Source organism: Muntiacus reevesi, chromosome 15 (genome assembly GCF_963930625.1).
Source record: "Muntiacus reevesi chromosome 15, mMunRee1.1, whole genome shotgun sequence".
NCBI classification, from domain to species: Eukaryota; Metazoa; Chordata; class Mammalia; order Artiodactyla; family Cervidae; genus Muntiacus; species Muntiacus reevesi.
The window spans coordinates 23,084,877-23,112,579 of NC_089263.1; the positions used below are offsets into that span (position 1 = coordinate 23,084,877).

Sequence of the window (27,703 nt, forward strand, 5' to 3'; positions counted from 1 at the left end):
ATGAGGCGGCGCCCGCCGAGCTGGGGCGGACGCGGGGCGACCCGGGACGGGGACACGCGCCGGTAGCCCCGGCACTGCAGCGGCCGCAGGATGGCCGAGGTAAGCACGGCGCCCTCCGCGGACGCGGGGCCCTCTCAGCGCGCGGGGTGGGGCGGGCAGGAACGCCACCCGGATCCGGGGCCGCTCGGTTCTCGGGGGCGCGCCCCGGGCCACCTCCCCGAAGGCCACCTGCGCGGCAGTGGCGGCGGCGGTGGCGCGGCCCTTCCCCGGGGCCGGGTGTGAGGGAGCGTCTCCGCGGCGGGGAGAGCCCGTGGGGGCGCCTGGACCCGTCTCCGCCCGACGCCCCAGAGCCGCCCGACGCGCTCCGGGTGTGCGACTGGGGTCGGCGGGCGAGGGCGGGTCCCCTGTGTCCCCGGGGCCGCGTCGAAGCGTCGAAAGTGCGGGGTCGGGAGGGAACTGGCGGCCGCGTCCTCCCTGCGCGCGTTTTCGCGCCCCCTCAGCACCTCCACTGTTCGGTCCAGGACGTTGGGACTAACTGTTTCAACCGCTCTTACCGCAGAATTAATTACACAGCTGCTATTTTAAAGTGACCGTTTTTCACCTGGATTTTGTTTCTGGAGAACTGAGCGTGCCTTCGAGTGCCTCAGAATTGCGGAGCCGGGCGAGGGGCAGTGACGGGGTCTCCTGTCGGGATGGGGTGGTTGGATGGGGGTGGGAGTCTATTGTACAAAAGTACAAGTGGAGAAGCGGTCAGGTCGGGGGGCTTCCCGGGACAGCAGAGAGTCGAGGGTTCAGGATCAGGTTTTTATCAACGTTCCAGTTGACCTGCCGGGTGCGCGGAACGGTTCAGCGCGAGATGTGGCCGCAGCCTCGGGAATCGGGGTCGGGCTCAAGTGCTTCCACGTCCGAGCCTAACAGACGGGGCTCTGGCCCTTGGGGGGGACGGACTACCTGAGGGTGACCGGGCCGGACCAGGCTGCGGAGCCGGCGGCGGTGTAGAATCCCAGGCCGCCCTCGGCTTTCCGGCCCGGAGATGCCGCGACCGCCCGCCTCCCGCGCTACCAAGCAGGGTCCTGGCCCGCGGGGCGGTGAACCGGGACCCCCCGCGGGCGGAGAAGGGGGCGGCGGCCACTGCGTGGTCCCCGCTGCTCCTCGGGCCAGACCCCGAGCCCTAGCGGCCGCCCGGCTTTGCATAAACTCCTAAGGATTTGTCAGCCAGATGTGACAAGATTGTCGAGAGCGGCTAGTGAAGGAGGAGATCTGATATTAATCAGCGCATAGCTCGGAGCCATACTTTCTCAAATGCGGTGTAGAAACATGTTCTTCTCATTTTAGGCATCGCTTTGTGGCGGCGGGGCTGCCACCGGTCTGACTTTGACAGTTAAATGGAATGCCAACTAGCAACCTTAATTGTATGAGTAAAGTTGTGTGTTGTTGGGGGGAGGATCAGACACGCTAAGTTTCAGTAATGTCCCCTCGTTTTATGGCTGTGCTCACCGCAGCCCTCTGAAGACAGGGCGTTTAAATGGGGCCAGACGCCTGGTCGCAGCCAGGCCTCTGCTGTTAACACTTAAGGGGCCTAAAAGAGGCCCCGCTGGTGTCCTGGGAATCCCTGTCGGGGTGTGTATGCGTGTGTGTGTGTGTGTGTGTGTGTGTGTGTAGGGGAAAATATGTGTTCCTACAGCTTTGGACTGATAGAGCAGTTTTAGCAACCATTTTTTAAAAAGCATATTCTTCTTATCAAAGCAACAAAGATTTTGGCTTGACAGTAAGTGAATTGAAAAACAGCATTTAGCAGGTCATTTCTTTTTCTGGTGTCCTTCTGTTCCTTATTGTTTTAATTTGCTGTTGGATTTCATAGCATCTTTTCATAAGATTTCTTGGACTCTTAGTTGCAAATACGTGCTTATATGTTTTGTTCGGTGATAAATATGATGGCTTTTCTGTTGTCCCCAAATCTCTTCATGTATTTATTAATATTTCATTTAAATTGAATATGTCAAAATAAAACTTTTGTGCATCATGTAAAAGAACATTACTTCAAATGTTACGGATTGTCCAGGATTTGATTTTTACTTTAAATAGGTATGGAAAGATAGCCACCTCTTTTGCTAAAATAAATTTTGATAAATAGCTTTATCCTTTGTGACATACCTAAAAGAATAAGATGTGTCATTATTTGATTTCTCACCTTGTAAGTTTGCTGACTTTAATTTCACCAAGGAAGTTGGTTGAACATGTTGTAGCTAAAAGCTGAGAAGTGGTGGAATCTTCACTTAGCACAAGTACTGCTCATATTTTGGGAACTCGTGTTCAGACATCTGCATAATTTAATTTGGAATATCATCTGTGTCCATTGTTGTATTCCCTTCAGAATAGTAAGGATTTAGCAACATGCTTCTCCTTCAATCAGAGAGTATAATGAGTTTGAAGTGGTGATTTGGCTGTTGCTATCTACAGGAATGTGGAATGATGATCTGTCTGTTCTGGTTATAATTCACACTAGGCATATTAACCCAAATGGAGTTATTGCAGTAGAAGCATAAAGTTTGCACAGAGGGTTACCTTTATATTATTTTAATTTTTCACACCTCTCCCATGCAGCAGTTAGGCCTGTGTCCCAAGCCCATGCCAGCATTCTCTACCTCAGCTTGGAAAGAAGGATGAACCAACCTATTGGGTGAGAAGAGCCATATCGGTTTCCCTGTGGAACAAATCATAATTGTCATTTAAGCATACACTTAGTATTTATGAACGCCTAGGGATAAGTATGAATGAGAAGACATTTGAAAAGTTCAGTTTGCCAGTACAGTTAAACCACAGCATACAGGGTGAGGGGTATAGGTGTCTTTTAGTTTTTGTGTATGGCTTTAGAAGTTATTTTGACAGTGGCCATTAAAGAGTTGCCCTGAAGGTTCCACAAGGTAAATTACTTGCAGGAGGAGCGTGCTTTACCCCGGGGTGAATTTTCACCTCTACAGATGTCATTTAGAATGAGTTACTTTTGTCAGAAACAGTCCTGTTTTAAAAGAACGAGAAATACCACAGCTAAGGTGAAATCTCAGTGCTGAGCAGCACATCTTCTTGATATCTGAGATCAAGATTTAGAGAGTCAATAGATTTTCTAAATTACTATTCTGAGCAGTCTATAGATTTTGAAATTTTATTTATTTAGATATTTTATTTTTGATGACTTTTCTGGGAGATGTTAAAGATAACTGAATCTGCACAGAAGAGGCATCTGGAAAGAGTTTTTTGGTGTTTTTTGTTTTTTGTTTTCTTTTACATTGGTTTCCACCTGAAAAACCTTATTTGCTCTTGTCATTCTTTGAAGCCCTTTTTCCTAATTCTGGAAATTCCAAGATTACGGTGCAGCCCCATTTCCCTACTCTGACACATGCCTGTTTTATCCAAAAAGGGTGGGTCTAAACAGAATAGACCTGGTTCGCCAGGGTCCAACTTGGGGTCTCCTCAAACTTCGCATGAATAAGCAAACCAGCTGTTGGTATTCCAGTCCACACATGGACTGATGATTATAAACCAGCCTAATGTATCACAGGAGGATTCTGCCTTGCCGGGTGGGGGCTGATAATTTCAGTTAACTAATGTGAGAGAATAGAGAGACAAATAAAATGTTGTGAAGGCCAGGCCAAACAGCCTAGGTGGAAGGAAATGGTTGTCTCAAGTAAACTTAATCCAGGCTGCTAACTTTTTTCACAGAGTTATATTAGTTTGTCTACTCTTACAGATTCTTTGTGTGATCCTTCAGTAGGTGCTAGCGAACATCAGAGTTGTTTTCAACTCTGCATCAGCTTTCAGAAGCATTGTTCTCCTTCTGTAGCCCTCTGTTTATTTCTTTCATTACTCCTTACGAGAATAAAATTTTTATACAGACACCTCTTTTTCACAATAACACCATGCTGAGTGTTAAGACAGTGGTCAGGATGGCATACGTAAATCTGATCTTTTTAAAAACTTCATTTGGAAAATCTTGGGGTTTTTTTTTTTTTTTTTTTTTTTACTATATTTAGTCTTTAAAATCTAGTTCTCACTAAGTCCCTGAAAGGTTTGCAAAATTTTACTTAGTAGTGTTCATAATTTCATCATTATTTTGCATCAGCAGAAAGGGTGAACTTGCTTTGTTTGTGTAGTTAGAATTATACTGAAGTGTAAATGTGTTTTTTGTTTGTTGGTTTTGGTTTTTATTTCTTTTTCCCTAGGTTTTGATGGTTGTGTCCAGAAGTTCCCTATATGAATAACGTTCTTCCATTTTTTTTTGTCAGAGGTTTCTGAAGATTACAACTGAGGTCTCTCAAACATAAAGGAGAAAAAAATGTATCTATCATTTATATAACTATAGTTTTTTGTTGCTGTTGTTGTGGTTTTTTAAAAGAAGAAATATTTGGTTTGGCTTCTATGGTCTTATTTGCATATTTTTCTGCTTTTTATATTTTCTGTTTTTAGAACTAATAATTTTAAGAAAAAAAGGCACAGCTGTTAAATTAGTTTGGCACAGAGTTTATACTTTGATTTATAGAGATCAAAAGAACAAGTATTTTCCCCATCTCCCTCTTTGAACTGAGTAGCAAGAGAACACTCCAAGCATGTCACGCATGCTTTCTACTCACAGGTAGACCTGGCCTAACATCTGTTCCCTGAGTTCTACCTCCCACCTGCCCTTTTCTCTGCCAGACCCCTCTCCACCCTCTCAGTCTTCTTTGACCAGCCTCTCTTTTCATCCCATCCTTGCAGTGAGAAGCCAGATTCTGTCAGTTTTCCTTCAGTGTCGTTTTTATATTGCAGATGCCACCTTTCCCGTTTCTGAGGCTTCTCACATCCCTCTTTCAACCATGCTCACAGTAAACGCTTGTCTTCCCATTGTTAAGAACGTGATGATTCCATGAACCTAGGAGAGAGACTCATGGCTGCCCATCTGGACAGCCCACCCACACCCCCACCCTGTTTTGCCTTTCTAAGTCAGCTCTCATTGCCCATGACAGAAATCAGCCTCTTGGGCCTGACGCACATGTTCAGGGTGAGCCTTCTTTTTACCTAGGACTGTGGTGTTTCTTGCGTACACTGCTGAGAGCATGAAGACTCCTCTGGCCTTTACGTAACATTGCTCCCTCCCTCTACACCATCTTACTCAAAACTAAAATTTGCAGGAGAGGTGGAATCTTGACTTATCATTTTTTTCACTTTTTGCTGTTCAGAATTTTAAGCAAAATTAGATTAGTTTAAGAATGCTTGGTGATACGTGCTTGGAGATTCCACAGTGATCAACTTTGAGCCAATCCCATTTCGTCTGTTTCTCTTACCCATTTCCATCATCGTCATCAACACTGAATTCCTTTGAAGTAAATTCTGAACATTCATACTATTTCATTCATAAATATTTTAATATGTAGCTCTAAAATAAAAAGCTCTTTTTAAAGAAATGCAGTATACTGAATGTATATCACCTAAAAATTAACAATAACTTTGGAATGTTGTTAAATTTCTGAGTATTCAGATTTCTTCAATTGTTTCTTGAAGTTTATATTATCATTGACTTGTTCAAATCAGGATTCAAATAAGGCCCATAAACTGTTTCTGTTAATCTACAAATTTATGTTTTCCTTTTTTCATTGCAATTTACCTGTTGAAAAGCTGGGTCATTTGTCATATGGAGTACTCCCCAGCCTGGATTTGGGGTTTTGTTTTCTTGTGATATCACACAAGGATGTCACACAATCCTTGTGGTATCTTTGTGAGGAATGTTTAAGCATTCCTGTGTCTACTGTACCAAAAGACTTGATCTAATTCAGATTCGAACTTTTGGGGCAAGAACACCCATATGTAGTAGTATCTATCCTCCAATGCTGAGGCAAGTGACCTGGTTGGTGTCTTTTCATTGAGTTGCAGAATGCTAGTATTCTAATTCTTCATTTATTTATCCACTGAAATACTCTAAAAAGAGTCTTTGCCTCATCAACCATTTGCTTGCCCTGCACTACATTTTGTATAAAAAAGGATGCATGCTTGATCCTTTACTTTTTTTTCCTTTTTTTTTTTTATCATTTTTTTGGTTCCGTAGCATCCTCGAAAGATGGCCAATGAGTTTTACATTTGTTTTTACTATCTTTTGAATTTCCTGGGTTCTGGTAATACTGAATGACTTACACTAATTTTTAGCAAATCATATTCTCTGTTCAGCAGTTCTTGGTCAACCAGGATGCATGGTTTTCCTTTGCCAATGAAGCCATGTACTTGCTCCCCTAGAGCAGACACCGGGAGTTCCTCCTCCTGTCTCCCTGGGGCTCCCCACTGTTACCTATTACCTGTACATGGTAGATGTGTTAAAAACAAATAATGAGAACCACCCCCCCGCCCCCGACAAAAAAAAAAAAAACACGCAACAATTCATTAAGATTTTGGTTGCATTTTGTCAAACTACTATGGAAGACGATGGCACGATGCACTTCTGGCCCATGGAGGGTTCTCCAGGTGGACTTCAGTGTGGTGCTGCCAGCAGCAGATAAACTGCCTCCCACAAAAGGACCACATGGGTTTCTTCTCCCTTCACCCCAGTTGTCCTGGGACACCTGGCAAACAATGATACTACTTTCAGAATCCTAGTTGTAACTGTGGGTTTGCATGTGTTAGAAAAACTTAATGGAAAGTGGATGAAGTTAGAGGGAAATGGCAGGAGGGAAAGTAGGGAACAACAACAACAAAAGCCAATTCTAGTAAGAGAAGGTAGAAGTACAAAATGTGTGTAAGAGGCCAAGAGCAGTGGGGTAGAGATCTCCCACCCTTGAATCAAGCATTTTTCCAAACCAGGAAGGCTAGATCTGTAGCCAGGAGAGAATGGAAATACATTGTCACTGTAAATGAAAAGAAAGAAGTCCTCTCCGCAAAAGTAAGGGTGGTCCAGCCACTTTAGAAGATGTTTTATATTATAGATTGGCAGTTTTTGATATGCAGTGTAGATTTCCAGGACTCAAAACATATGAAAAGCAATTGTCTATATTCAACATTTAAAAATACAGTTTGTAACAACCTGAATCACTTTTCGTCCAAAGCTTGGTGACTTTTAAAAAGTGATTTGTGATTTAGCAGACCATATCCTTTGATTTCAAGTTGGAAAATTATGATTCTTAGAACTGAGACTCTGGCCCAGCCTGAGAATCTCACACTCAAAGAGAGGACCATAAACTCTAAACTTGGCCTCAGTGATCTCTACTATTAATAGCAGTTTTTTTTACATAATTTTTATGTTGCCTTCTCCATAGTCAATAGGAAGTTATTGTTCAGTCACTAAGTCGTGTCCAACTCTTTGTGACCCCATGGACTGCAGCATGCCAGGCCTCCATGTCCCTCACCATCTCCAGGAGTTCGCCCAAGTTCATGTGACTTGGTGATGCCATCCAACCATCTCATCCTCTGCCACCCTCTTCTTTTGCCTTCAATCTTTCCCAGCATCAGGGTCTTTTCTAGTGAGTCAACTCTTCGCATCAGGTGACCAAAGTATTGGATCTGCAGCTTCAGCATCAGTCCTTCCAGTGGCTATAGGATTGACTGGTTTGATCTCCTTGCTGTCCAAGGGACTTTCAAGAGTCAATAGGAAGATCAGTGTGTAAGTTAGGAATGGCACTTGGCTGCTAGTGAAAAAGCTCCTAAATAATAGTTGCCATCCTTTCTGCTCAGCCATCTTTAGGGCCTGATTTCAAGGTTGGGCTCATGTTTGCATCTGTGAGGTCCAGGCATCATGCTCTTGTTCCAAGAGGAAAGAAGGAAGAATGGCAAAAAAAAGTCCCTCAGCTGAGTCAGCTCCCATCTGTAAGGAGCTTTCTGTAAACCTCTACCCAACAATTTATACTTACACACGTCAGTCAGTCCTTAGTGATCTGGCCACCGAAACTGTTAGTCACTCTGTCATGAACAACTAACTGGACTTTGGAACCCCATGGACTGTAGCCTGCCAGGCTCCTCTATCCAGGGAATCCTCCAGGCAAGAATACTGGAATGGGCTGCCATTACCTTCTTCAGGGATCACATCTGGGTCTCATGCATTACAGGCAGATTCTTTACCAAAGCAGATCAGGCAAAGGATATTGGATGTGTGTCTGTAATTAATAAGCATGGTGCAGCTCTCTCATTGGTTATTCCTTATTCTTTTAATACTAGTTGGAAAGCTTACGGAATAGCAGACCCAATGCTAGCCACGAGGTTTGGAGTTTCACTTGTCTTGTTGCCTCTTTCAGGGATGATTCATTATGGGACAACTTTTTGGGTGGTCTTTATCATAAGTATTTTTAGTAGCTCTGTCTGTGCGGAGTCAGATCATCAGAGCCCAGAGGACCTAAGATCTGTTGTAGGCCTGGGAGCAGCAGCAGTTTTGCTATGCTCTTTGGTCTTTTCAGCCCTCTATCTGTATATCCTCATTAATGTGGCTGATCAGCCTCAGAGGTTGGCAGGAGCAGATATCCAGCCTGCTTTATAGTCAAAGATTCCAAGACATGGAGCTGAAGGCTGTATGACTCAATAGGAAGCAAGATATAGACTGAGGTCAGTTGTAGATTGCAGTGTCTCTCAGGGAAAGATGCTCAGTATGAATGAGAAGGAATTCAAGAAAGAGTTCAGTTTCCCCAGCTATGCATCCAGAGGTGTCACTTTAGCAGGCAAACCATATTATTAAGAGTTTCATACTTTTTTCAAAGACTCACTGTTAGACTCAGGACAAAATCCATACTCCTTGGCCTGTCCCAAGAGATCCTGCCCCAAGAGATGTGTAGAGTGGTTTCTGTCACCTTTCTGACTGTCTTTTTCTACCGTGGACGTTATAACTCCACTCCAGCTTCCCTGGCCCCTTTCTGTTCCCTTAACACCTCCAGCCTCTTTTCATGCTCCAGAGCCTTTGCACTTGTTCTGCCCTGTGCCTTCAGTCTCCAGTTCTTCACTGGCCCCTTGCCATCCCTTGGAACTCAGTTCAAGTGTCGTCTCCTCAAAAGCCTTTAATGATGACCCTGTTTGAAAGGCATTACCCCGCCTCCCCTTGCCACCCAGGAAAATTGCTAGCAAAGCTTTCTGCATGTGTCTTTAATAGCACCTGCCTTATTCTGAAAAGGTATTTGTTTACTTGTTTATTCTGTCTCCCTCCTCCTTGAGGGCAAGGACTTAACCATTCTCATTCAACACTTTAGCCTCCAGAGTTTAGAAAGCCTGGCTCATAAACAATAAATATTTATTCAGTGAATGGGGTTTCTTTACCATTGCGAAACTTTAGTATCCTTATAGTTGCCATTGAGATTAAATGAAACCATAAATACAAATGCAGTTTAATACCAAATATTGATATTCCAAGATATAATCTGCCTTCAATATCCAAATTTGAGACCACTTTCAAGTAGCCTGTAAGTTACTCAGCTTCCTCATCTATAAAATGGGATGGTAGTAAGAAATGAGATAGCTTATAGGTACTGCTTACTGCAGTCCATCACACATGATAAATAATCACCATCACAAACTATGTGACCTTGTGCAGATTACAAATCTTCCATAAATTTAAGTTTCCTGAGAATAATTCCCACCCCACAGTGAGGCAGTGCAGACTGAATGAGATCACCTATTCCATACAAATGCCACTGTGTGGACAGACAGATGCTGGAAGAGTAGCTCGTCTCACCGTTGGACTCAGAACTGTCCAGTAGGATTTTGTGTGATGATGGAAATGTTCTTGTCTCTGCTGTCCTGTATAGTAGCCACTGGCCACCTGTGGCTCCTGAGCACTTGAAATGTGACTAGAGTGACTAGAAAACTGAATTTTTATTTTAATTAATTTTTTTTTTTTCATTGATTCATTTATTTTTTTTTTTTAATTTTATTTTATTAGTTGGAGGCCAATTACTTCACAACATTTCAGTGGGTTTTGTCATACATTGACACGAATCAGCCATTGAGTTACACGTATTCCCCATCCCGATCCCCCCTCCCACCTCCCACTCCACCCGACTCCTCTGGGTCCTCCCAGTGCACCAGGCCCGAGCACTCGTCTCATGCATCCCACCTGGGCTAGTGATCTGATTCACCACAGATAATATACATGCTGTTCTTTTTAAAACATCCCACCCTCACCTTCTCCCACGGAGTTCAAAAGTCTGTTCTGTACTTCTGTGTTTCTTTTTCTGTTTTGCATATAGGGTTATCGTTACCATCTTTCTAAATTCCGTATATATGTGTTAGTATGCTGTAATGTTCTTTATCTTTCTGGCTTACTTCACTCTGTATAATGGAATATTACTCAGCCGTTAAAAAGAATTCATTTAATTAATTTTTAAATAGCCACTTGTGGCTGCTACTGCTAAGTCACTTTAGTCGTGTCCAACTCTGTGCGACCCCATCCCTGGGATTCTCCAGGCAAGAACACTGGAGTGGGTTGCCATTTCCTTCTCTAGTGCATAAAAGTGAAAAGTGAAAGTGAAGTCGCTCAGTCATGTCCAACTCTTCGAGACCCCATGGACTGCAGCCTACCAGGCTCCTCCGTCCAAGGGATTTTCCAGGCAAGAGTACTGGAGTGGGGTGCCATTGCCTTTTCTGCCACATGTGGCTAGTGGCTACTATTAAGGCAGGTTAACTTGATGCTACAAAGCTGTCTGGTTGGTATGCAATTCAGTTCTGTTCCTGAGCCAGATTACAAATGACTCCCCTCAGATGGTCAGTATCATGAGTCTGGAAACCCCAAGAGTCCTCTGTGATTTTTTTTCCCCTGACCCATTCCATCTGGTCCCCCAAGAGTATCCCCCTGAATTTATCTTCAGTGATATGAAAATGTTGCATGCACTAGAGATGAAAATAGCTTTGAAGTGGGTAGTTTCTATTCTCAAGCTCAATAATTCAAATCCCATCAAAGGCCCACACTGTCCAGCAGTGGATGTCTGTGCGTGCACCCCACCATGTGCCCATTCTGGCTGCTGCTAGGAACTGCAGTCACCCTTTCTGACAAGAGGCCCATGGCAGTGTCTAGCCATGCTCAAGGTAGATCACAGGTATCCAGGAGAGGAAGTGGGGCCCTCAAATCTACCTAATAGCTAGGTCATAACTTTCCAGACTTAACCACCCCAAGACTGCAAATAACTAAAGCATCCATCCCGTGCTAGGTGTGTCAGTAATTTCTGGGTGGATGAATGAGCAAATGACAGTGACAGAAAAGCGAGCCAGAATTTTGAATGTTGATTTGTAGCACATCAAAGTGACTAATAACAATTCAGAAATAGTCTGATTAAAATGAGTGCGTAAAAAGCATAATCATGCCTTGATGAATTCAGAATGTGGTAAACATCTGCTTTATGTTTCTGAAGAATGGAACAAGTATCAGAATTCTAAAAGAAAGGATGTAAGTTTTAAGAGTTTTCCATTTTGATTTACATGAGTACTTTTCGTCCTGTAATTAGAATTTTTGGTTTGATTTCACTCTAGGAGTTCTAATTTGTCTTTAGATAATAGTGCTATAATTCAACTACATCATGGAATTCTGAAATGGGTGGAAAAACCCAAAGACTTTAATATTGGAAGTTTTCTTAGATGCTGTAATCAGCTTTTTTTAGTTCATAAATAATTCCTCTGAGATGTATTTCCATCGATGTTTAATGAGCTTTATTAAACCTTATTCAAATAAGTTCATATAGAACTACATGATTTTTTTTTTTATAAAGCAGCATTCACACACTGGAATTATAAATAAAGCTGCTTAAAATTCAGGCCCCAAACTAGAAGCTTCTGTATCTGAATAGTCAGGTTAGATCAGGGAGTCTCAGCTGGGGGCATTTGGCAATGTCCGGAGACTTTTTGGTTTTCACAACTGGGGAAGAGGGGAGGTGTTACTGTGGGTAGATGCCAAGGGTGCTTCTCAGTATCCTACAATGTGCAGGACAGTCCCCCATCACAGAGAATTACCCAGCTCAGAATGTCTGTGATGCTGGGGAAACCCTGAGTTAGGTGTCAGGAGATGCAGAAAAAATTACTTTCAACCTTAAGCTATGAAATGTGTTTGGAATTGTTCCTTCTATAGTTTTGATGTGCTGGGTCCAAAGTAGTGAGCTTTTCAAGCACTCTTTAGGGAGTAGAGGAGGTGTGTGCTCAAGGACATCTTTCTCTGATTCAGATAGGTCCTGTTTTTTAAAATGTGAATTCACTTTGTATAGTTCAAATACCTTGTTTTTAAAGAGTGAATGCATCTTGAGGGACATTATCCAAAATAAGAACTTTTCTTCTTTTAAAAATTTCCTTGAAGACAGTCATATTTGTAGAATGTAGGTGGTGAAATATTTCAGAAGTTTAGTGCTTAGTGTGAGATCTGTGAAAAAAAAAAAAGAATATAGATGATTGGTTCACCTGTGAGCTGATGTTCAGAGAGTTGCAGAAGTTTAGAAGCTGGATGACATAGGAATGCGACAAACTAACGTAATGATGCTCTTCTAAATTTTGACAGTGTGTAATAGAAATTAAACCATCACTCATCTTTATCCTTTAACCTCTAGCCAAGATAACTATATAATTATGTGTATATGAGTCTAGATGTGTGTGTTTATGTATGTAATACATTTTTCTATGTATATACACAAGTAGAAACTCTATAATGAAAAAATAATATAGTGTCTTTCATTAGAGCAGTATTTCTCAACCTTTCATTTTTCACTCTCACATACATCTAAGGAGACTTTAGAAATTATTTTCCTAACTGTGCCTCCCCCAATGAGATTTTAGTGTCACACCATATACTGTATATCTGTTTATGTTTGTATGTGTGTGCTTTATACGTAAAAAGAATAGACCAGTTCTCACCTTTTGGGGATGGTGTACCCCAGATGAGAATGTATGCATGATTAGAGTGAGAGACTGTTCTGATCACCTGCAGTTCTTTGTGTTATAGTCTGTGACTTAGTACAGAGCGAAGCCCTTTTCCCCTAGATCTCCTGTTTTTTCATAACTTCTTGACGGGACTAGGTAACAGCGTCGCTACCTGCTGCACACCTCATTTATCAGCAGCCTATTCTTTCACCTGAAAATCTCTGTCTAGTTCTTCTGTTCAGGCCCGTTGTAATCCAAAAGAAACCATAGATAACATTCAAATCATGCCATTTTAACCTGTATTTAAGTAAGGTCACTGATTTTTTTAAAAAGATGTTATTTTTTTTTTTTAGTACACTTTTGGATTCACAGAAGATTTGAAAGGAGAGTGTTGCACTGTCCAAAAACTTTGTTTGTGTTTTTTGGTAACTTCTTACCAAAAAATGGAAGCAAATTTTTTGGCCAACGCAATACAAAGATTTCCCATATAACCCCTACATCCACATACGCATACCCTGCCCTATTTTCAACATCCCTCACTGGATGATAACAATTGATGAACCAGCATTAACACATCATAATCACCCCCAAAATCCATAGTTTAACCTCCAGAGTTCTTGCTTCTTGTTGTATATCCTGCGGGTTTGAAAAACATGTACAACATTGTGTATCTATCATTATATGATCGTACAAAACATTTTCAGTGCCCTCTTATGTTTTACCTATTCATTCCCCAACCCCTGTCAAGCCCCTGGCAACCACTGGTCTTTTTTCTGTCTCCATCAGTTCAGTTCAGTTCAGTTCAGTCGCTCAGTCATGTCCAACTCTTTGCAACCCCCATGGAGTGCAGCACACCAGGTCTCCCTGTCCATCACCAACTCCTGGAGTTTACCCAAATTCATGTCCACTGAATCGGTGATGCCATCCAATCATCTCATCCTCTGTCGTCCCCTTCTCCTCCTGCTCTCAATCTTTCCCAGCATCAGGGGCTTTTCAAATGAGTCAGCTCTTAGCATCAGGTGGCCACAGTACTGGAGTTTCAGCTTCAACATCAGTCCTTCCAATGAACACCCAGGACTGATCTCCTTTAGGATGGACTGGTTGAATCTCCTTGCAGTCCAACGGACTCTCAAGAGTCTTCTCCAACACCACATTTCAAAAGCATAAATTCTTCGGTACTCAGCTTTCTTTGTAGTCCAACTCTCACATCCATACATGACTACTGGAAAAACCATAGCCTTGACTAGACGAACCTTTGTTGACAAAGTAATGTCTCTGCTTTTTAATATGCTGTCTAGGTTGGTCATAACTTTTCTTCCAAGGAGTAAGCGTCTTTTAATTTCATGGCTGAAGTCACCATCTGCAGTGGTTTTGAAGCCCCCAAAAATAAAGTAGTCAGTCACTGTTTCCACTGTTTCCCATCTATTTGCCATGAAGTGATGGGGCTAGATGCATGATCTTCGTTTTCTGAATGCTGAGCTTTAATCCAGCCTTTTCTGACTCCATAGTTCTGCCTTTTCCAGAATGTTATATAGTTGGAATCATGCAGTATGTAGTCTTTTCAGATTGGCTTCTTTCAGTTAGTAATGTACATTTACTTTTCATCCACGCCTTTTCATGGCTTGATAGTTCATGTCTTTTAATGCTGAATAATATTTTGTTGTTTGGGCATACCACAGTTTATTTATCTATTTGCCTGCTAAAGGACATCTTGGTTGCTTCTAAATCTTAGAAATTATGAATAAAGCTGCTGTAAACATCCATGTGCAGTTTTTGTGTGATAAGTTTTCAATGCTTTTTAAATACCAAGGAATGCAGTTTACTAGATTGTGTGGTAAGAGTGTGTTTAGTTTTGTAAGAAACCACCAAACTGAGTTTCAAAGTTGCTTTATGTTTTGCGTTGTCATCAGCAATGAATGAGATTTCTGTTGCTCCACATCCTCACAATCACTTGATACTGTCAGTGTTATGGATCTCAGCCATTCTAATAGTGTAGTGGGCTGATTTTTAAAAGTTATATTTTTATCAAAATATAATTCACATACCATAAAATTCAGCTGAGTGGTTTCACTGTATTCATTGAGTTGTGCAACATCACTGCTATCTAAGAACTTTAGAACATTCCATTACCTCAAAAAGAAACTGGTCAAAATTGAAAACATCTGTGTTTCAAAGGATATCATGCAGAAAGTGAAAGGATAATCCAAGGATTGGAGAAAGTGTTTGCCACTCATATATCTGGTAAGGGACTTATACCTAGCATATATAAAGAACTCTTATGACTCAATACTAAAAATACAACCCAATTTAAAAATGGGCAAAAGATCTGAATAGACACACAGAAGGCCACTGAGCACTTGGTGGGAAAATAAACCTTTAAAAACAGTTTGGGGGGTTCTCAGAAAGTTAAACATAGAGTTACTATATAATCCCTCAGTTCCACTCCTAGGAATATATCCCAAAGACATGAAAGCATATGTCTATCATAAACTTGTTCACAGGGTTTCTTTGGGGGATGATGGAAATGTTCCAAAATTGTATTGTGATGGTGGTTGTTCAACTCTGAATATTCTAAAAATCATTTGTTTACTTTAAATGGGTGTTGTATGATATGTGAACTATTAATATAGTCTCAACTTAAAGCTGTCTTTAAAAACAATGAGAACAATAAAAGAACACCCCTTTCCCATTAGCTCCTCATCCTACCTGCTCTCCACAACCCCAGTAACCACTAGTCTGCTTCAGGGCTCTATGGATTAGCCTGTTCTTGAAGTTTCACGTAAGTAGAATCATTCAGCCTGTGACCTTTTGTACTTGGTTTCTTTCATTATCATAAATGTTTTCAGAGTTCACACATATTCTAGCAGGTATCAGTACTTCATTCTTTCCTATTGCCTAGTGATATCCCATTGTATGGCCATACCACATTTTGTATATCTGTTCATCGATCAGTATATATGGGGGTTGTTTCCACTGTGAGGATAGTAAATAATGCTGATTTTAAAGTTCAGGCACAAGTTTTATGTGGACATAGGTTTTCAGTTCTCTTGGGCTTAAACCTAGAAGTGGAATCAGTTGGTGGTAAGGTAACTGTGTTTGTGAGGATCAGTCAGACTATTTTCTAAAGTGGCTGCACCATTTTACAATCCCACCAACAACTGATTTTTCAGTGAAAACTAGTTGATATACTCCTTAATGTGTCCTCGGCCAGATTCTCCCCTTCCCTGTCTACACACAAGGCCACACAGTCCCTTAATTGTCACATGGAAGTTAAACCCCCAGTCATAGGGCTTTCTCATGCCTGCAAACACCCAGGCACCCCCCAACTGTCCGAGCTCTCTTGAATTATACGATTCCACCCAGCGCCTCCTCCCAGAAATCTCACTGACAGAGCTCCAGTGAGAGCTTTTTCTCTTTAATAATAGATTACATTCCTCAGGCTTCTTATCCCCTTTTGAGAAATCCATCTTAAAAATATATGTGAACCTCTGTTCTTAATCCTAGAACTTTGTTGACACATACATCTGTATCTTCTATTTCAGTCGTATGTTTGCACACTCCACACCCCCACGCCACACCCACCACCTTAACCTGCACCTGGGCATTGACGCAGGGCTTGTCCAGCCTGCGTCTGGCTGTCAGTCACACAGTCCAGTCAGCAGAGTCAGGGAATGATCCTTGGTGTGGTCAGCCATTACATGTCCTCAGATTTGTCTTGATATTCAGCATCTGCCCTGTTTGGGGGAGGGAATAAGGAAGTACACATGTGCATTACTCTCAGTTCGGATCATTCTCCCATTTACTTGTTTCAGGGCAGCCCCATTATCCCTTTCTGGGTTGCTGTTCTGGTCAACTTATAGATTTAGTGAGAATGTGACTCTTCTACACCCTTTTCATGCCATTTCCATAATAAGCAGGATATCTCCTTCGTGCCTGTAATCCTTTCTTATAAAGAGTTCTAGGGTTGTAACCCATCCTTGCATGTGGAATATCTGTGTAGTGTGTTTGCTGTCTCCAGGGCCAGGGTGAGCTGCTCCTCTTTCCAGGGGACAGTAGCATGTCTGGGCCTGGCATGGAGGGGGCACAGGTCATTCAGCCAGTGCTGCTCAGTGGAGGAATGCGTTCTGTTCTGTAGATGCTGTGTGTGTTCCACACATCGCTAACATGCCCGGTGTCCCCATGTTCTCTCCTGTAGGCTATAGGCTGTACTCTGAACTGCAGCTGCCAAAGCTTCAAACCAGGGAAGATCAACCACCGTCAGTGTGAGCAGTGCAGACATGGATGGGTGGCGCATGGTAACCATTTCCCTGTCTTGGCCTGTAGTGTTTCCTCTAAATAACGCAGTTACTCAGGAACGGGTTTAATATCCACGAAAGACAGCTAACTTCTGAAGTTACTGCTATGTGCCAGGAAACAGGCTAAGAGCTTTATATATGTTATCTCTTTGGATCTTAACTCTGAAAAGTGTTTATCCACTGCCTTCTAAAGATGTAGAAAGCGGTACTTCAGGGCTGTTCTGCAATGAAAGAAATAGTCTGTGCATATACAGTAAGTAGCCTCTAGCCCAGGGTTGCTAGATGAAAAAGCAGAATGCTCAGTTGAATTTGAATTTCAGTTAAACTGTAATTTTTTTAGCCTAAGTATATCCCAGTTAATATTTTTGGTTTAAGTATATCCCACTTATTTGTTGTTTATCTGAAATCTATATTCAAGTTTAACAGGAACTTCCTGTGTTTTTATTTGCTAAACCTGACAACCCAGCACTACACCAGCCACATGTGGCGACGAGCCCTTGAAATGACTAGCACAACAGGCGAGCTGAATTTTTAGTTTTATTTTTTTAATGTTAATTAATGTAAATCTAAATTTGAACAGCTGTGTTTGACTGGTGACTGTTGTGTTGGACAGCATGGACTCAGTTGCCGAGCCTGACAACTGGAGGGTGGCAGATAGGGGCTCCCACCCCAGTCTGAGGGCTTCCAAGTCCAGGTTCTCCCCCAAGACCTGTGTTTCCTGGTTTTCCATCCTCTTGATTACACACCTGCCGCCTTCATTTTTACCAGTTCCCCAGGTGCGGTCCTTACCTGTGGCTGTTTACTCCTTAGGCACGCCACAGGAAAGGGGGAAAAGAGGCCTCTCAGGGTGCTCCATTTTATCTTAGAGGTTCCTGTGAATAACGTGGAGCCAAATAGCCATTAAGATTATTAATTGTTTGCTTATTTGTGGCTTTTCCATTGGCACAAATAACTGAGAGCTCACCCTTCGCCTACTTCCCAAGCAGTGTTTTTCTCTTAAAGGGAGAATCTTGAAAAACAACATTTTTTCAAATCCCTTTTTCAGCTCTGAGTAAGCTGAGGATCCCCGCCGTGTACCCCACAAGCCAGGTGGAGATCGTCCAGTCCAACGTGGTGTTCGACATCAGCAGCCTCATGCTGTACGGGACCCAGGCCATCCCTGTCCGCCTGAAGATCCTTCTGGACCGGCTCTTCAGTGTGCTGAAGCAAGACGAAGTCCTCCAGATCCTGCACGCCTTGGACTGGACCCTCCAGGATTACATCCGAGGATATGTGCTGCAGGTACGGGGATGTGGCTGCCACTCCCTGAGAGCCGGACAGGTGTAATGCAGTGCCACCAGTGCTCCAGCTGCTGGTAGTCATCCCTCCCTTTCATCGTCATTCCTCCTGGCCTCAGCCTATCTCACATTCTGAGAGAAATCCATTGCTTTCCTTGGGGCACAGTGGTAAAGAACCTGCCTGCCAATGCAGGAGATGTAAGTTTGATCCCTGGGTTGGGAAGATCTCCTGGAGGAGGGCATGGCAACCCACTCCAGTATTCTTGCCTGGGAAATCCCATGGACAGAGCAGCCTGGCGGGTTATAGTCCATGGGGTTGCGAAGAATCAGACATGACTGGGCACACAGACACTGGTATCTGTTAGACTTCAGGGAGTGAGAGCATTAATGTTCTCTGATTTTGGTTTCACTTGCCAGCTTGCACAGCCAACATTGCACACTCAATCATACAGTCAACCGTTGGCCCCATCCTTGGTGCTGCCTCCATTTCTTTTATTATCCATACGACATCATTGGTTTCCAGTTTTACTGAGGTGTGGAGTTGAGGAACTTACATTGCAGAAAGGCACAGCAGACAGTTCCAATTTTATCCCATGCCTTCCTGTCCTTTAAAGCCCTCTGCCCACTGTTGATCTTCCTTCCCAGGCCCCGATGACTTGTGATAGTTCTGTGGGCGTGCTCTTGCTTATTGTCTCTCCTACCAGTTCTCTTCCAGCCTTCTTGCCTCATTTCTGCATCGCTCCATCATCCTGTGCCTTTCATCCCTTCTCTCATCTCTCTCCTTTGCAGAGTAGTTTCACCTCTCTTTGTGTTCTAGGGGTCTACCTTATGCTTCCTATCCAGAGAGGCTATCAAGGTATTTTCTCAGGCAAAGAACATGTTTCCTGGATTTCTCTGACATAGGAAATAGCTACAGCATTTTCTTCCCTGTCACTATGCTAGAAAACGTCAGCTGACTTTGATAAAAATTTCAATGAGATGGGCAGATGAATGTATTTCCAAGACTCACACACATTCAGTGTAACTCAGCTATAAACTTGAAACAAGCACAAATAACAACCATTTACTGACTTAGTCCCTCTTCCAGTCATCTCACAAGGTAGGTTGATTATCCCCATTTTCCAGGTGAGAAAACAGAGGCTGAGTGCTTCTGGATCTTGCTGAAGTCCCTCAGTTTGCATGCAGCAGACTTGAAATGTGACTCCACTCTCTGACTCTGACAACACCTGCAGGCTTCCTCTGGAACCCTGTTGGCTCACCTCGAGTGTGGAACCCCGAAGGCCAGAAACCACCTTTTATGTAGAGCAGCATTATGCTTTTACATTATGACATAGATCAATATTTAATGATCCTAATAATCTTGCTTTCTAGTGTTAGGATTAAAAATATGGAATCAATTACCTTGAACCTCCAGCACATGAAAAATTTATGATGTTACATTCCTCATCATCTTCAAAACTCTTACATGCACTGTGAAAAATCTCAGTAGGCCATCAAATACATGTTCTGTGATAAAATATTTATTGTAGTTTTGGGAAAAGTTAGGTCTTGCTAGAGTTTGAAAAATCTCCAACACTCCAGTGTAATTACTGCTCTGCTTTGTGAACACAGGCAATAGATCAATACAGGTTCATTTGTATTTTGATGTTAGTTGCTTGAGAAAGATCATTCAACCTGCAGCAAATAAATACTTGAGCTATATCTAGGCCTGATTTCCCATCTATACTGTTTGGATAAAGAAGTTACTGTTGCTCAAATGATACATATTTTAATTTTAGTGGGAGAAAATTATTATTCCTAATGCAAGACTACCAATTGGTTTGAAATAGGATGGAAAATATTCACCAAACTTCCCTTAGACTTGAGTGATATAATTTTATTTGTCTTCTGGACCACCACTAACATTTGTACAGTTTATTTTTCCACAGAGAGTTTCTTTCCTAGGAGAGTGGGGTAAGTGAGGGCTGAACTCATCGAGCCCAGTGTTCCCAGGGGTGTCTTTTTCTAATATATATAAAAGTGTCCCATGATGCTGGTGGAGGCCCTAACTACACGGCATGAGTCCTTTCTTAGAGAAGAGGGTTGTGGTGGTTGCTGTTTAGTTGTTCAGTCATATCTGAATGTTTTGCAACCCCGTGGTCTGTAGCCCACCTGACTCCTCGGTCCGTGGGATTTCCCAGGCAAGAATACTGGAGTAGATTGCCATTTCCTACGCCAGGGGATCTTCCTGACCCAGGGATCAAACCCAAATCTCCTGCATTGCAGGCAGATTCTTTACTGCTGAGCCACCTGGGAAGGGTAAGGAACAGTAAATTAATTGTCCCTTTAAATTCTGGTTTGGGTTTAGGATGCCTCGGGAAAAGTGCTGGATCACTGGAGCATCATGACCAGTGAGGAGGAGGTGGCCACCTTACAGCAGTTCCTTCGCTTTGGAGAGACCAAGTCCATAGTTGAGCTCATGGCAATTCAGGAGAAAGAAGAGCAGTCGGTTGTCATCCCACCTTCCACGGCCAATGTTGACATCAGAGCTTTCATTGAGAGCTGCAGCCACCGGAGTGCCAGCCTCCCCGCTCCCGTGGACAAAGGAAACCCCAGCAGTGTCCACCCCTTCGAGAACCTCATTAACAACATGACCTTCATGCTGCCTTTCCAGTTCTTCAACCCCTTGCCCCCAGCACTGATAGGGTCACTGCCTGACCCCTATGTGCTGGAGCAGAGTCAAGACCAAAGCCAGGACCCCAAACAGGAAGTCCACGGAGCCTTCCCTGACAGCAGCTTCCTCACTTCCAGTTCCACCCCATTTCATGTCGAAAAAGATCCGTGTCTCAGCTGTCCCGATGCTGTCACCAAAAAGGAAGACAGCACCCACTTCAGCGACTCCAGCTCATACAGCATCATCACGAAGCTCGAGAGAACACAGCTGTCCCCCGAGGCCAAAGTGAAGCCCGAGAGGAGCAGCCTCGGCACAAAGAAGGGCCGGGTGTTCTGCACAGCGTGTGAGAAGACCTTCTATGACAAGGGCACGCTGAAGATCCACTACAACGCCGTGCACCTGAAGATCAAGCACAAGTGCACCATCGAAGGCTGCAACATGGTGTTCAGCTCCCTGAGGAGCCGCAACCGCCACAGCGCCAACCCCAACCCCCGGCTGCACATGCCCATGAACAGAAACAACAGGGACAAAGACCTGAGGGGCGGCCTGACCCTGGCTGCCTCGGAGAGCGCCAAGCGCCCAGGCCTCGGGGTGACTCCTCCAGACTGCCGGCCTCTCCCTGGCTATGCTGGGGCCCTGGAAGACCCCCAGAGCCAGCCAACCTTCCCGAGCCTCGGCCACAACGGGGTGCTCTTCCCCAACCTGAAGACTGTCCAGCCAGTCCTGCCTTTCTACCGCAGCCCAGCCACTCCGGCCGAGCTGGCCAACACCCCCGGGATGCTGCCCTCCCTCCCTCTGCTGTCCTCGTCCATCCCGGAACAGCTGACTTCCAATGAAACGCCGTTCGACACCCTGCCCAAGAAGAAATCCCGCAAGTCCAGTATGCCCATCAAAATAGAGAAGGAGGCCGTGGAGACAGCAGACGAGAAGAGGCAGCCTCTGAGCTCTGATGAAGACATGCCCCTGCAGGTGGTCAGCGAAGATGAGCTGGAGACCTGCAGCCCCCAGTCAGACGGAGCCCCAGAGGAGCTGCACACGCCAGCAGGAAGCTCCGAGAGGCCTCGCGTTGAGGAAGAGAGGCCCTGCTATCTCGGGCCAGGAATTGAGTCCAGTGGAGCCATCCGCCAGGCTCCTGAGCAGGCCACGCACAACTCGGAGAGGGAGACGGGGCAGAAGTCAGTGTTGAACACTGTGCCACGGGACGCGGAGGAGGATGGCCGTGAACCTCACCTCACCACCAGGGTGGAGCCCTGTGTGCCTTTTCCTGACTATATCAAACTGCAGCAGCACCTGCTGGCCGGGGGGCTCTTTGGTGCCTTGTCCACCCAAGGAATGGCTTTCCCTTGTTTCGAAGATTCCAAAGAGCCGGAGCACTTGGGTCAGCCAGCATCAGTGAGGTCGAAGGAGGAGAATCGCTTCCAGTGTGACATCTGCAAGAAGACCTTTAAAAACGCTTGTGGCGTGAAGATGCATCAGAAAAACATGCACGCCCGGGAAGTGCACACATGCACAGTGGAGGGCTGCAAGGCCACTTTCCCCTCCCGCAGGAGCAGGGACAGGTAAGACACCTGGTGGCGATCTTTGCTTCCAGGGCAGTGGGTCTTAACCTTTAATAAGCACTTGAGTCACCTGGAGGGTCATTAAAGCAGACTTCGGAGCTCTTTCTGTCACAGCAGGTCTGGGACCGGATGTGAGGGTTTGCATTGCTAAGTTCCCAGGGGACACTGAGCTATTCCAGGGGCCATGGTCTGTGGAAGAGTGTCCTATAGATCCAGGTCCCTGCGTTTTCGGCTCCAGAGTTTAAACTCATTTAGTTATAAGACCTGACATGAAATGATGTGAGACTACCTGATCTTTTAGAGTCTCCCTTTGTGTGGGGTTTTGTATATATTCAGTACAGAAATGTTAATGGATTTCTTATGGGGACATTACCGTGATATTACAGTGAATGCATCACTCTGCCTTTCTAAAGCCTGAGGAATTTTGGATTCAGAAACACATCTGGTCCCCGTGGTTTGGGATATCAGGAACTATGAACTAGTTCACGCATTAGAGGAGCAAGGGAGGCAGGGAGCTTTTCACGTTAGGATCATAGCTTCCCAAAACTTGTCTGACTTTCATTTCAAACTGAACTCCACAGAATGAAGCATTTTCTCTGATTTCTAATTAACCACTCTATTTGAAAAGAAGAATAACTGCCTGATTGAAGATGTCTGAAATATTGAGTTATTAAAGAGTAAAGGCAATTAACAGGTTATTTCCATGTCTGTGACATGTAGTTGAAAGAGGAGAGGTCTTGTCGATGCTGGGTTTTCATGACCCCACAACACAGAATCAGACTGCTCTCCAACTGCCAGGGGATCGAGTACCCCTCATCACTGTGGTCACACAGCACTGGCATTCCTCTTATTTTTCTTGATAAACTTGGGTCGCAGAACCATGCTTCATGTCGCCTTCCTCCCCAACCTTTAAAGGGAAGAAGAGGCTTACTGAAAAATGATACCAGGAGGCTTTAGGGAGAGAACCAACCCTCTGATGAGACCAGCCCTCAGCTGCAGCATTAGAGATGCTAAATGGTTCACAGAACATTAAAATGTTAACATTTGTCCAAACAAGCTTTATTTCAAGCAGCTCAACACCCCCATTGCCATAGTCCAAATTGTAGCCCCTAATTTATTAACAGGGCGAAAAGGTGTAGACTCCCACACACGTTCCTGGACAGGGCTCCTAAGAACACACTCATTGTCTCAAGCAGAGAGGATAGGGCAGGGGTGATATTTGTTAAAATTCCTGTTTCCGTTTCTGGATGTTGCACCCAACCTCCAGGACACCTAATTAGTGAGCTGGTCCTCCTCCTCCAGCCTTAGAGGGAAGAATTTGTTCATGAATAAGCTGTTGTTACAAAGAAGGGATAGTCCTGTCAGTCAGATTATCCTTGTTATTTATGATACTGTTCTGACCTATGTCATCTGCCAAGTTAAAGGCATATTGAATTTAAGATACTATTTGTATTTATTCTTCATGTATTTAATATTTTCCTGTTTTTGGATCAGTCTGAGATGCGAGCCTCCTCCCCACACCACAGGAAAGCAACTCGCATGCTAAATGTAAACCACTAATTCTAGTAATCTAGAATTGGTACTGCACTTTCCCTGGGATCTGTGATTAAAACAATACCATCTTGAACAGGAATTGGCTAGCAGTCCCAGGTCCACCACCATTTTTCTGAGTCAGAGATGAGAATTGCATTGCTGTGAGGACAGCTGCCTTCCTGTCTTCAAGCCACAGCTACTGCCCACAGCACTTCCTAGGACCCACTAAGGGGACTGCCACAGCACTGTGGGTACTTAGCCTGTGAGTGTTTAATCACCTCTGTGTTAGGTGCTCTGGACACATTCCCTGCCCACAAAGGCCCGTGGGGAGGCAGCAGTGCACGGGCGATTACAACTGACCATGGTGGCTGCTAGAACGTGGGGGATACAGACTGTAATGGGCATGGGAGGGTATCTCACCAAACTCCTCGAAAAGTTAGGTTTGGCTTCCTGGAAACCATCTTTACATGGCATTATGTCTAAACCAACCACTTGCAAAAGTTTTGATGTCACAACCCCTTTACAAATTCTTAAAACCTCAGGAACTTGTGTCTGTTTGGGTGTATATCTATCAATATTTACTGTATTAAAAATTAAAACTGAAAAAAATTAATATGTACACCACATCACTTAATAAGTTAATTTATTACAATTTTATGAAAAATTACATTTTCCGGACAAAGAACTTTAGTGAGAAGCGGCTTTGTTTTACATTTTGCTAATATCTTTAGTAGACGATGACTGGATTCTTCATTCAGTCTGTTGAAATGTCACATGTCATGTGGCCTCTGGAATACCACTCCAGGCGGCGCTAGTGGTAAAGAACCCCAGTGCAGGAGACTTAAGAGTCATGGGGTTCGATCCCTGGATGGGGAAGATCCCGTGGAGTAGGAGCATGGCAGCCTGCTCCAGTATTCTTGCCTGGAGAATCCTATGGACGGAGGAACCTGGTGGACTACAGTCCATGGGGTTGAAAAGAGTCAGACCCGACTGAAGTGACTTAGCACACACACATGCACGCCAGTGAGGGAATGAGGCTGAAAGGGAAAATCATGTCTTAGTATAATTATGAGACGAGTCTGACTTGAGGGACATCCTGAAAAGATCTCAGGGACCACTCGGGGTACCCAGTCACACTTTGAAACCCACTGGTATCAGCTAATCTACATAGTCAGGAGCAGGGGAGGGGAGAGTTGGAGTGGGAGGTTGAGGTTTAAGTGAAGAAATGCAGACCTGGGCAGGAGGCACAGTGTTAGCAAAGTCCTGGAAGCAGAAAGCCCAGCACGTGGTCCCGGGGTTTTGCAGATGTGGTTGTCACTGACCTTAGGGGACATGGCACCTTGGAAAGTGCATCTAGCCCTCAGGATGGTTAAGGAAGAGAGAGGGCCACCCACATGTTAGTGTTTGGTGTTCGTAGAATCCTCAGCAGCTAAGCACAGGACCCAGAGGTTCCCTCTGTTACATCAGGGACTTTTTTGTACGGGGTTCCAGTAAATGTGTTTGACCCTTTTTTGACCACTTGTATATCCTGGAATCTATATGTCAGTCTAGTGTCTGGTTTTCTGCCGAGACATACCTGCCCCTTCAACCCAGGATGCTGACATAATCACAGGGCAGAGTTGCAGTGGAGAAGAGCTGCTTGCAAAGTGGGTGATCTGGGAGCATAATTCTGATTATGTCCCCCAAAAAGAAAGTATACAAGGATTAAAAAGAAGTTGAGTAACAAATTTCATGCACTTTGCGTAACATCCCCCCCTGCCCCCCCACCAGAGACATCTTTGGAGATTTAGAAGAGAAAATCTGATTTCTTGTTATTTTGGTGAGGATATTTTTCCCAGTTTGACCCTGGTACGCATCCTGATCTGTATTGGGGGAGGTATGTTCCCTGCTCAGAATAATTCTGCAATCACCTTTGAGATTATGCCCTGTAGTAAGGGGTATTTTTGCTCGTCAGAAGTTAGGGGATCTCTGAGCAAGGCCAGCATTGATTGACAAGTTACATCCAAATGATATATTATGAGTAAAAGGCATGTGTCATAATGGATACTTATTATCTGCCCTTCAGGACTAACCATTGGGTGGGTGATTGGCAGTGTGCTCACAGTGCTGCACTTGCAAAATTCCTGTCTGGTATATAGTGAAATGTTGCAAATACGAACTAAATTTCACACACACGCACACTCACACACACATATACCACTTCTAGCCTCTCACCTGTAGACCTTCCATATGGTGATGTTTTGTTCAGATGCTCTAGTCCACGATGCAAACCACGTAGGAAATCTTAATATTTTATGGTAGCCACATTAAAAAAGTGAAAAGAAACAAGTAAATTTAGTAATGTATTTCCTATCATTCAGTCTATTCAAAATATTATTCCAGTATATGACACTGGTCACCTTTCAGGCACTCAGTAGCTGCTTATGAGTAGCCGTTCTTTGGGACAGTACAGCTCTGGAAGAGCCTGTCTCCTGGTTTCATTGAAATAAAGTCCTGCTTAGTTCCTTACTGTTTGTGACCAGTTTTCTTCTGGGATCTCCTGGTTCCAGTGTCCCAGCTGAATGGGCCTAATTGAAGCAGTCTAGCCATTCTCTCAAGATGAAGTGCAGGAACTTACATGTCAGTCAGACTGTGCAAGCTGAAGAGAACTACACATTCTGTCAACTCCCCTGGTCAGATGCTGGCTTGGGACAAGCAGTGGATGGCAGCGGGCAGTGTCCACCACACAGGCGCTGCATCCTGAGCCCCTTAGCATCACTTCCCTCACGCCACAAGCTTTCCCGGTATCTGCCTAGTGTCTCTACTCAGACTGAAGACTGTCTTTAAAACAACAATGACAGCCCTACCCATTGCTAACCAGCTTTTCACTCTTGTAGACACAGTTCAAACCTAAACCTCCACCAGAAAGTATTGCCCCAAGAAGCTCTGGAGAGCAGCGAAGACCCCTTCCGGGCAGCTTACCTCCTGAAAGACACAGCCCAGGAGGCCTACCAGGAGGCAGCCTTCACACCGCAAGCCTCCCAGACGTCTGTCATCTTCAAGGGGATGAGCCGGATGGGCAGTCTGGTGTACCCGCTAGCCCAGGTCCACAGCGCCGGCCTACAGAGCTACGCCTCTGGTCTGCCCAGCGAGGGCACCGTCTTGGATCTGAGCACTACCTCGAGCGTGAAGTCAGAGAGCAGCAGCCACTCCTCTTGGGACTCAGACGGGGCCAGCGAGGAGGGCGCTGTGCTCACAGAGGACTGCGACGGCAACTGTGATGGGCCAGGCCTGGTGCCCGGGGAGGACTACCCACTCTGCGTCCTGATGGGGAAGGCTGACCAGAGCCTTGCCAGCTTGCCTTCCGGGCTGCCCCTGACGTGTCACCTCTGTCAGAAGACATACAGCAATAAGGGGACCTTCCGGGCCCACTACAAGACCGTGCACCTCCGCCAGCTGCACAAATGCAAGGTCCCCGGCTGCAACACCATGTTCTCATCTGTCCGCAGTCGGAACAGACACAGCCAGAACCCCAATCTGCACAGAAGCCTCACCTCCTCTCCTAGTCACCTGCGGTAA

General features: G+C 44.5%; 1 protein-coding gene across 1 annotated transcript; it reads left to right on the forward strand.

The window, feature by feature from the left end:
• BNC1 (basonuclin zinc finger protein 1) lies at nucleotides 1-27,703 on the forward strand. Its single transcript, XM_065906883.1, is given in 5 exon segments — nucleotides 1-99; nucleotides 17,024-17,123; nucleotides 18,169-18,404; nucleotides 20,748-22,612; nucleotides 27,022-27,703. Coding segments are annotated over 5 exon segments (2,982 nt in total).